The sequence below is a fragment of the Arvicanthis niloticus genome, chromosome 4 (genome assembly GCF_011762505.2).
Source record: "Arvicanthis niloticus isolate mArvNil1 chromosome 4, mArvNil1.pat.X, whole genome shotgun sequence".
Classification (NCBI taxonomy): domain Eukaryota; kingdom Metazoa; phylum Chordata; class Mammalia; order Rodentia; family Muridae; genus Arvicanthis; species Arvicanthis niloticus.
The window spans coordinates 94259664-94270934 of NC_047661.1; the positions used below are offsets into that span (position 1 = coordinate 94259664).

Genomic DNA, 11271 nt, shown 5'->3' on the forward strand with positions numbered 1-11271 from the left:
TTAAAGGTGTGTCTTCTCACCTTAAAACGTCCGAATTAGAACTGGATCTTTCCACTTCACATAAAGCAAAAATCCCTCATAGGTGGTTTTAACTAATTCCAGATATGATCAAATTGACAACCAAAAATAGCTATCAAAATAGGGTTTGTTTGAAATGTGTTTGAGACTGTGTCACCTGAAAAGCTGTGAACATTGGGGAATACTACCATGTTCCCAAGAAAGCTGACCTTAACCTGGTTTCCATCTAAGTGGTTGACTTGAAATCTGTTTCATCCCCAAAAATAAAGTAATCAAAGCTGTTGTCCTTAAAGCAATTAAATGTGTATAGCTAATATACTGTGTCTCAACATTTGACCGGAGAATACGTTACGTAAGATACACTTCTCACGGCCTATATTCCAATTAGAAAAAAAAAGGGGGGGGTGGGTGGGACTAAGGTGGAACCAAAATGGAAACTGACCAGAAGCATGAATGAGCCAAAGTGAAAAAGAATGTGTCCTTTTTGTGTCCCTGTACCCAAAGAGGGACATCCTTTGTCACTGAGGCTTGCTTCCCTTTGGTTGGTGAGGGTAGGATATATAGCAGGCATGCTCCTTGTGACTAATCAGCTGAAATATCACAGGCCCCGAACAAGAAAGCATCTGTCATCGACAAGCTGAAGAGCTATTATGTAATCACAGAAACCAGCCTTTAAAGGCATCTCAGAGTTAACATGGGAAGGCTTCCCACCTGGCATAGACTCTCCCATTCGTGAGTTAATCTTCTACCTCAACTGGCATCCTTCAGGTGCTGGGAAAGTCATAATCTCCAGAGACAGCCCCGACTATTTTGAGTGCTTATAATTGAGATAAAGTTCTTTTTTCCTCCTATTAAGCTGAAATCTATCTCCCACCCACTGAGCCAAATCTTGCTTCTAGCACTTGCTCTGGATTCTGCATTTGACAGTGTGTTTATAAGCCCAGGCTTTGGAGCCAGCTAGACTTGAGTTCAACAGTCATCTAGCTCCTTTGCTAGTGACATTTAGGGACAGTAAGGAAGAGCCTCAGGCATAAACCAAGCCATGATACTTGCCTTGTCTTATTTTTTTTTCCCGTTTGAGAAAGGGTCTCACTATGTACCCCAGGCTAGCCATGAATTGACAGAGATCCTCCTGCTTGTGCTTATTGTATTTTAAGATTATAGACTGTGCCACCACACCTGGGTTAATACCTGTCTTTCATGTTTTGTGGAAAGCATCATCATCATCATCGATATTTCTGATGTTTGCAACATCGATTTTTTTATTTAGCCTTTTTTTCTCCAACTGATTATCTACTTCTTAAATTATACTTCACAACGTTTTTTTTTTTTTTTAATATCCTAGAGATCACACTTATTTGCTGCTCCACTGTGCACTTACAGTCCAAATGAAAGGAAACTTGGCTAAAAAAATGCCTGATATAATTGGCAGTTTACCTGTGATCAGAAATGAAGATATTTCTGCCTGATAAAGTTGGTTAGAAATACACTGCCCTGGTTCATCACAGTGACTCTATCCTTTGCTTCAAAAGCCACGGGATGCATACTTTAGACAAGAGAATGTCATTTTATCACTTGTCCTGTCCCCAAAAGAAAAGATTTTTTGCTGCCACTGCTGGCCTCTTTCCCTATCTTCAAACTATGCAGATTGCCTACTCCATGGGAATAGTTACCCACTTGAATGTCTCCACAGCGAGCCTCTCTTTTAGCAAGGTCTTGTGTGAAAGGCAGTCTCTGTTCTTTTCTCTCAACCTGAATCAAGGAAAGTTCTTCAGCCTATGTGAGGTAAGGTTAGACTGGTAAGGAAAGAGTTATTGAACCTAATGTGGCACCCATACTCAGTTACATCCTCCGGCCTCAGCCTTATAGATCTCAGTTTGTCCGTCCTGAATGGAGGTAGGCACCTTTACCTGATCAGCCCTTGACATAACCTCAATTTTATCAAAGAAGGGAGATGGGATAACTTGGTTTAGCATTGAATACATTCTGTTCTCCCAAAGGGTGCTCAGATAAAGGTTGACACAAAGTTTTCTACTCTTGAAAACACAAAACTGGAAACTGGGCCCAAATTACATAAGAAAAGTTTTGAAAATTCAAATATAGTAAATATAGCCTGAGTGGTCCCCAGCACTGCCACCTCTGAACTGCAGAGAAGAGGTAAAGTGATTTCATCCCATAGTGATTTCTCCTAGGTTCTGGAAACAGTGCCTGGTCATTGGTTAGCAGTATGTAAGGCCTTCTCAAATGAATACACCACTTTCCTATATCAGACCCTCAGAAATAACCGCACATGTTGAGCAATTAGGCATTGAGTTTAAAGTAGTGATTAGAATCAGAACATCCCAGTGTTGACTCAGTCATGTGAACAATGTGAATGTAACAGGAATAGCACTCTTCCTCAAATGATGGCACTGACAGCATGTCTCACAGTCCCATACTTTATTACACTGGGATGGTTAGATAGCCTTTGGCAAGATAAGAGTTGGGAACTAGGATTTATTCCCAAATCTATTTCATTAAGAAAAAAATAAAATATTCAAGAGAACAAGTCAAATCGTTGTTCTTTAAAAACTATCATTATCATGACACATGAGTATGAAGATGCCATTATAAAACCCATTTCTTGTTATATGAACATACATTAATTTAAAACTGGAAAATTGCTGTTATCAGCTACATATATATGTAATATATATATATACATACATGTATGTATAATACATCTGGTTATGAAAAATTCTATTACAAAATAGATAAAAATAAATGAAAGAAAAATAGCTTTCCTATCTTTTTGAAGATTCTCTCTGTCTTTATCTGTCTGCTTGTGTGCATGTGTGAGTGTATGTTTGTGTATATTTATGTGTGTATGTTTGTGTACATACACACAGACACTCATACATGTACACACACAAACATACACATGCACACATGTACACATGTACATTTAAAAAGAGATATTTAAAAAGAGATATTTAAAAAGAGATATCATAACAATGGAATATGTAGGGCTAAGGTTGTGCATGAATTCTGTGGAGAAGAAGCCCAAAGTCGGGTCAGAAAAGCCCTGGTGAGAAGGTAGACAGTGAATGGGCTTTCTGTGATTAAAAAGCTAGACTAACCCAGTAAAGCCCTTGAATGATCTGAGACTGGCATGAAGCTGGTCTGTGCTAACAGCTATGCAGACAACAGGGCTCTACCAACAGATCTGAGTCAGGAAGACAGCTTAGGGAATGGTCACACTGTGATGGGGACTCCAGACTTCCTGTAAAGTTCTGACTGTTACCTCTGTTGCACTAGCTACAGTGTCATGGTCTGGAGTCAGACCCGCCTTTCAGTCTAGTGTCTGCATTTAATAAACCCCGAGGCATCTCAGGCTTTGGTTCCTTGCATTTCTGTGCTCTTCCTTCTCTTTTTCTTTTTAATATTTATTTAGCTTTGGCTACTTTTTTTTTAATTTTATTTTATATGTTATTTACATTTAAGATGCCATCCCCTTTCCCCATTTCCCCTCCCTAGAAAACCCCTGTCCCATGCCCCCTTTCCTTTTTGCTTTTATACAAGTTTTTTAATGTTAATCAAAGGATTTATAAGTTTGGTAATGCTCAATCAGAAGCGTAACCCAATACCCAACCTAGATATAAAAACTATCTTTGACTTGTGGAGACATGTGAACAGGCTAGATTTTTTTTTTTTTTTTTTTTTTTAAGGCATGTGTCCTTGTGAAAATTCCAAAAGGGCCCAGCTGTACAGAAATTTGTGCAGGGCATCCTTCTTCCAGACATTCGTATCCAACATCTGCTTCAACTGCAGTGTTTCCCTTGTCTTCAGCTGTGCATCAGGCCTTCTGAAGCATCTGGAATCTCAGTGTGAAGCTCTAGTAAGGAGGCCCTATTAGTGGGACAGGACAAACTGTGCGAGGCTGCCCAGACAGTACCTAGGAATGGATATTGAAAGCACAATTGCACTTAGAGAACCTGGGACTCCATCTAGGGCTGACCCTTTAAAGGAGGGCTTCCATCCTCCTCTGACCACCCATCCCACGAGGACATTTAGCAGCCTGGAACTTCTGTCTCTCTCAACAGATGCAAGTGCCCAGAACCCAGGAGTTTCCAGCCCATAGAGCCGAAGATCACTTCCAGGGAATGCTACTAGATGCCGGAAGTGACAAGGTATCTGGCTGAAATAGGAATGCAGGCAGAACTGTGAGCTGTGGCTAAACAACACACATTTGCATGAAGTTTCATAAGGTCAAATACCAGGGAAGGAAAGGTCGCCCTCTCATAAACCAATAGCTCCAACTGGAGCCATAAACATTAAGGACCGGCCATGAAAGGAAGGGATATCATGATTCTTCTCAATATTCGTGTGTGTGTGTGTGTGTGTGTGTGTGTGTGTGTGTGTGTGTGTGTCAAATGTCAAGTGAGTCAAATATGTGTGTGCCTGTAGAGGCCAAAAGCTGGTATCAAGTATATTCTTCAGTTGCACACACACACACACCCATTTCATTTTCTGAGTCACACACACACACACCCATTTCATTTTCTGAGGCAGATCCTCTCACAGGAATCTGGAACTCACCCATCAGCTAAAGTGGCTAGCCAGCAAGTTCTAGCAAGTCCATCTGTCTCTGCCTTCCCAGTCCTGGAATTACAGATATGCCATGCCATGCTTGGTTTTTTAAATGCATTACAGGAATCTGAACTCAGGTCTTCATGCCTCTACAGCAAGCACTTTACTAACTGAACCACTGCCCCAGTTCCTCCTCTGTGTTCTTTGCTGTAGAACCATGCCACAGACTTGTAAGTCATTAAGATTGCCCTAGATCTGGGCGAGTGCCACGTGAACCTCTAGACTCTGTGATAAAGGTGATACAAAGTCAGCTAGTATAGTCATCATCAGATGGACAAGGTTGTCCTCCACTGTGAATCCAAACAAGACTGGCTCTCTATTGACAAATAGATCTTTTCAACAGCTTTCCTTATTTCCTTATGTTGAGAGAGATAGAAGTTTCCTTAACAGTGGTTTAAAGAAAGATTCTTTGCCCTTCACCCCTTCCTCTGCTGCATGCCATGCTCTGCTGGGTCCCTCTGAAAAGAAAAATATCCAAGTGTGGAAATCTTTTTTCTGGTATTCTGAGACAAAGAGAAACTTATCTGACTTGAAATAGCATCTGCAAATGTCCCAGTACCAAGCAGAATTCCTGTTTATTGACACTCTTCATTGTGGAAGAAAGAAAGTATGGGGTTAGGGCTGATTCTGTCCTAGAATTTAGACCTTGAAATGCATGCAAAAGGAAGGCAGATGTTATACATCTTAATAGGCATGCACATGAAGTAAAAGAAGCACAAAAGCAAAATAGGACAGCCCAGGATAGCAGTTAGGAATTTTTTTTTTATTCCTGAGTGGATAATATGTGGTTTCATTTAAATAAGAACACAATCTCCATTAATTTAATTTGTCAAAGCAGTAACTCCAACACTCGCAGGCAGCGCCGAGGCAGGCATTTTTAGATGTGTCAGTGCTACTTTAAAACTAAAAGGAGTCAGTCCTGTGGAGTTAATTACTAGTAAATTAATCAAAAGTAGGTCTCCCACGTGGCGCGGTGCCAGCCTGGGGGTGCTAGCCAGAAACATGGCAAGGTATCAGAGTCTCACTCACAAAGCTCTTTTTATGTGTGGCACATTATAGGGACAGAGAGGGAACTGGTTTGCATCACCCATGAGAAACAAGGACAACGCTTAACTAGAAGAGCTTGTTGACAGAGCTTTGGAAAACCACCACTTCTCTGTTACCTTTATGACCCATTCCTCAATGTTTACAGAAAGAAAACATAGCCATTTCTTTTCCCAGACCAATGTGAGGAGCTTATGTAACTAACTATATGAAGTAAAAAGCATTTTAGAAAACAAACTTACAGCCATCAAAAAGGAGTCACTTTGAACCAGTAGTGTTTTGGAACACAGTGTCTTCTGGTACAGTATCCTTAAAACAGAGACAGAGAGGATCCCCAAGAAAGAAGAGCTAGAGCCAAGAGAAGTGTATCTAAACTTTAATTAAATATCTGAATCCAGGAAACTGGAAACAGAAGACATCTTCATAGGAGAAAACTGGCACATGCACACAGTTTGGTTAATGAAATGACTGCCAATGTATTGTTAGTGACAAACATATTTATTTTATTTTGTCTAACTACAAAATGTCCGTTTCCCGTGTCTTCCATAATTTTTCAAATGTACCAGTGTTCTTACCATTCTTGGTCCAAGAGTGCAACAAAGCAAGCTGTCTTTGCTCCTGAATTTCACAGTTGAGGCTATTGGACCCCAGATTATATGAGGATAGCAGACCGGTCTATGCCTCCTGTTACTTTCTTCTCTGTTTAATTATACAAAATGAGTTCACGTGGGTTTTTTTTTTTTTTTTTTTTTTTTGTACATTGTAAATGCATCTAAATACATTTAGGAAGTCAAAGATGAAGATGGCAAACCTCAACTCATACACTGGAGAACAGAGTCCCATTTGAAACACTCCCTTTCGGCATGACTGTCTGCACGATTCTGTCTTCAACAGACATGATACTGATAGTAAGTGTTTTTGTAGTCTATATGAACAACATAGAACAGTGTTACTTCCTAACGTGTGGCTTGTTTAACCCCTAAAATGCACAGAAACCATTGTGGAGCCAATCTGTATTATATCATTCTGACCATTGGTTTCATTTGAGAGGCAGAGTCCTCAAATGGGTGTTTTCTCATAAACTGGGTCAAGACAAGAACTCTAGGTAGCCACAGGTTCATCTATGTCTCGTTTCAAATGATTAAAAGGCCTTTTCTTCTGGTGTCTAGAAGAAATAAAATGTCCTTGTCTAATGGGTATTGCTTTGTGTATCACATGCCCAATAAGTTCTAGCATCTAGGAGCATGCAATAGCAGCTAACATTAGCTATGCAATTATGGTATTAGTGTTTAATTATATCATGTGCATTGAGATATTTTAAAGAGTCTACAGGAGTCATTCTCCTTAGCAACCATTATAGTACAGAATGTTCAAAGTTGCGATCACACTCAGAGGCAAATAAATCGGTTACAAATGTGGGTAGCAAGAAATGTGCATGCTTTAGAAAATGTGAAACTGCTACCTAAAATAGATAGGCCCCCATTTTTTTCTCTCAAAATTCAATTTCTGGTTTCAGACCATCCAAAACTTGCCATTTTTTTTTCACTTTAACATTTGACGGTAGCTTTCCACCTTAGAAGCGAATAGAGAAGAGTAAAATAATAAATTTGGTTTGTTTCCTCACTGCTTGAGAGTCAATCTCATTTCAAAAATAACTCAATTAAAAAAAAAAAAAAAAAAAAACCCTTTTAAGAATAAAGGGCTTGAGGTCTCAATGACAATTCACACCGGTATACACACCTGTGGTTTCCACTCTTTGAGGTCAATGTACAAAGACTAAACTCTAACAGAAGGAAGTGTGGTTAGAATATTGTCTACACACAGTGTCTTTCTCAATGGTATTACCTTTGGCTCATGCACACTCACACATTCAAGGCGCTTCGTATATAAGACGGTGGAGGTTGGAAGGGTTGTATATTATGAAAGCTCTTTTTCAAAAGCAAACTTGAAATAAATTAACTGGTTCTTTTAAAAGGCCAGTTTATGAGTCCTTGCAGTCTGGGTGTCTGGATGGACCTAAGGGTGTCTTTAAAACACAGAAACGAAAGGGTAAAAGTCTAATGGCCGCACACAATTGGGACTCCATTTAGGGGGTGACCTTAGTTCAGGTATTGCACTGGGGAGGAAGGCAAAATCTTCTCCCTGGGGATCTTCCCTGGGGCTGGGGATAGCTTACAAAAGAAGGAGGCAGTGCTGCAGCCAGGTGGCTTAAGGAAGCCCCTCCAAGCAAGGTGTGTTACCAGTGCTGGCCAGCCGCCCGGGTACCCAGCTGCGCCTGGGACATGGCTGGCACCGCGGTGGCGGCCGCGGCGGCCGCGGCCGCGTCCCCGACGCCGGGCAGGACGGAACGCACGGATCTGCGGAACTCCTCGTTCCTCCACGTGTAGAGCAGCGGGTTGAGCGCCGACAGGGCGCAGCACAGGAGCCAGCTGGCCGCCTGCACGCCCCAGGGTACCGGGAGGGAGAAGCCGCTGGCCAGGCTCACCCACACCAGCGGCTGCGTGGCCAGCAGAAAGACGCAGCAGAGCAGCAGCACCGACAAGCCGCTGAGACGCCGCTGCGCCCGGCGAGGCTGCAGAGCGGCCGGCAGGGGTTGGGGCTGCGCGGGATGCGCGGCGCCTCCGGGACCCGGCGCGTGCGGGGCGGCGGGGAAGGCGGCGGCGGCGGCGGCGCAGCCGGGTAGCTGGTGCAGCAGGTGGAAGTTGAGCACGCTGACCCGCTTGACACTGACGCGCACGCGGCGCACGATGCCCAGGTAGCAGTGCAGCAGCAGCGCCGTCTGTGCCAGCAACGCCCCGGCCGCCAGGAGCGCGGGGTAGTGGACTTGCGGGGGCTCGGCTCCAGGCTTGGGAGCCCAGGGCGGGAGCAACAGCACCAGACCCAAGGCGAGCGCCCAGGACAGTGCCAGCATGCCCACCGTATGGCGCCGCTGGTACAGCACCTGGTAGGTGGCAGGCGCCCTGGTGATGAGCAGGTAGCGGTTCAGCGCCACGAGGCAATGGGACAGAAGGGACACGGTGAGCCCGAGGCCCAACAACCCGCCCCGGAGCAGACGGTAGCTGCCTCCGCCACCGTCCCAGTCTCCCGGGGGCTCCGAGGAGCCGGCGGGCAGGAGCCCCAGCACCGCCTCCTGTGGCATCCAGAGGGCGCAGACGCTGAGATCCGCGGCGCAGCCATTCACGATGAAGGCGTTGCTGGTGGTCTGCAGCTTTCGGAAGGACGACACGAGATAGATGACCATACCGTTGGCCAGCGTGCCCCCGATGGCCAGCCCCGAGTATAGGAGAGACACCGGGATCCGCCGGCCCGCCCACGATTCTTCTTCCTCGCAGAGCAGCAGCAGCGATCCCCCGGTAGTGGTGGAGGTCGAAGTGGAAGAGGAGTTGGTCATTCTGGCCAACTCTTCACACCTCGCGCCCTAGCGTTGGCTTCGTGTAGAGTGGCCCATCCTGACACTTGCCTGCTGGGAGGGAAAAAACATTTCTTCAGCCCGCTGTCACCGACACAAAGGCTGAAGCGAATAATGGGCTGGGGGTGTGTGTGTGTGAAGGAGAACAGGAGAACGGGGGTGGCAGATGACAGGTGCCTGCCTCAGAAATGTCTCCAGTGACAGAGAAGGTCCGCTTTACACTCAGCGAGCAACAGGGAAGCCCTAAAGTCATATCCATACCAAGAAGAGTTTCCCCAAACACACATGCCCGCGCGCGCGCGCACACACACACACACACACACACAAACACACACACAAACACACACACACAATTTGGGAATGTGTGTTGCCAGCCGGAGTCCTCTTTACTGAGAGAAAGTAGAGATATCCTAGCTGGGAAAAACGCCAAGGAGAGGGAGTAGAGAAAGGTACCTTGATTTGGGGCCAGTCCTTAGCTGGTGATAGCAGAGGGAGAGATGCCAGGAAATACCTCCGCAGCACCAGCAGCTGTGGTCCAGAAGTCAACAGGAGAAACTGAGCTGGGATCCATGCCAAGAGCAAGCGCCTTGCTTCTCCCATGCAGCATCCGCACACATGGTCCTAGGCAGGAGCCAGCTGTGGGGAGTCTCCTCAGCTGGCAGTAGAATTGGAGAGAATCAGGTGGTAGGCTGCAAGCCCAGGAGGGTGGGCAGGCAGGCAGGCAAGCAGCCGCAGCGAGGATGCCTGACTGCAAGAGCAGAAGCTGAGCTGGAGAGGAGTGCACCCTGTGCTCCAAGCAAGAGTGCTGGCTGATGTGGCAAACCCACTTGGAGCGCTCTCCTGCTCAGTTATCCATCACCCAGGGAGAAGACAAGCTTTCCGTGCTTCATGAATAATTCAGTGACTGCTAACTTGTAAGAGAGAGAAAAAATTCCCTTTTTTCAGAGAATCCTGTGGTTAGCAACTCTCTCTCTCTCTCTCTCTCTCTCTCTCTCTCTCTCTCTCTCTCTCTCTCCATTCTCTCCATTCTGTCTTTTATTTTTCACTGTCTGTTTTTTCTTTCCTTCCTTTTTTCTTCTCCTTTAAACGTTGGAGTAAAATTTCATCTCCATCTGAATCATCCTGGAGGCAAGACTTTTTTCTCAGAGATAAATATACTCCAGTACGATTTTGGAGAAAATTACTTTACATTTGAGTTGAAATTCAACCCCAGTTGGCAAAAGTGGGACATGAGTAGTTCAAATCATAATTTCAATTCGTTTCTCGTCGCTAGATACCTCTCCAAAGCTTGGCTTGTGTTTCGGTGGGATGAGAGGGGATGTGGGAATACCATGGTCAGGTGATGGAGTCCATAGCCTATCTAGACAATGGAACACCAGTTACCAATAAAGAGAAATAATCTGTCAAGACATAAAGCACCTAAGGAAACTGGAAACATGTATTAAGCAAAAGAAGCATCTGAATAGGCTTGTACTACACAATCACAACTGTATTATATACTGAAAAAAGTAAAACTGTGGGGCTCGCCAGCTGTCTGGGGCTAGGGACTGAGATGGCAAAATACAGGACAGAAACACTGCTCTGTATGGTACTCTAATGGTGGAAAACTTTACTGTAAATTTGTCCAAACCCACAAGATAATCAGCACCCAGAGAACCCATGTGTAAATTATGGGAGTCAGTGAAAACATGTCAGGGTGCTTCATCGATTGTGACAAATGAGCCAATGTAACGGAAGATATTGACAACTGGAAACCCATGCCTGCACAAAGTAGGCGATGTGTGGTGATCCCCCCCTCCCCTCCTCCTCCTCCTCTTCCTCCTCCCTCCTCCTTCTCCTCTTGAAGCTGGATATATTCCTTAATCTCTTTCCACTATATTTTTTGAGACAGGGTCTCTCAATGAACCTGTATGGCTTGAGCTAGGCTGGCTGGCCACTGAACTCCAAGAATCTTCTGTTCCTACTTACCTGGAGTCGGGATTACTGATTATGTGCCACCATACATGGCTTTTTATGTGCGTGCTTTGGATCTGAACTCAGGACTGATACTTGTTTACTGAGCCATGTCCCCAGAATCTTTTATTCAGATTTGCTATGATTCTTCAACTAAAGTTTAAAGCCTATTTTTTTTTAATAGTAGGTGTTGGGGAAACGCAATTTCCCTGAAGACT

General features: G+C 44.6%; 1 protein-coding gene across 2 annotated transcripts; it reads right to left on the reverse strand.

The window, feature by feature from the left end:
- Nucleotides 1-7398: 7398 nt before the first annotated feature.
- Nucleotides 7399-10189, reverse strand: Gpr88 (G protein-coupled receptor 88). Of its 2 annotated transcripts, none has more exons than XM_076933163.1 (2): nt 9554-10189; nt 7399-9151 (listed from the first exon to the last, which is right to left on the reverse strand). In XM_076933163.1, the coding sequence occupies exon 2, from the start codon at nt 9080-9082 to the stop codon at nt 7928-7930; it is 1155 nt and encodes a 384-aa protein (XP_076789278.1). In that variant the 5' UTR covers nt 9083-9151; nt 9554-10189; the 3' UTR covers nt 7399-7927. The 2 variants fall into 2 exon arrangements, with proteins under 2 accessions (XP_076789278.1, XP_034356505.1); XM_034500614.2 differs by having other exon boundaries at nt 7399-9154; nt 9554-10185.
- Between the last annotated feature and the right edge of the window lie 1082 nt (nt 10190-11271).

What these genes read in the sequence shown, in the direction of transcription:
- Gpr88 (XM_076933163.1), bottom strand. Translation starts at nt 9,082, where the DNA reads ATGACCAACTCCTCTTCCACTTCGACCTCCACCACTACCGGGGGATCG.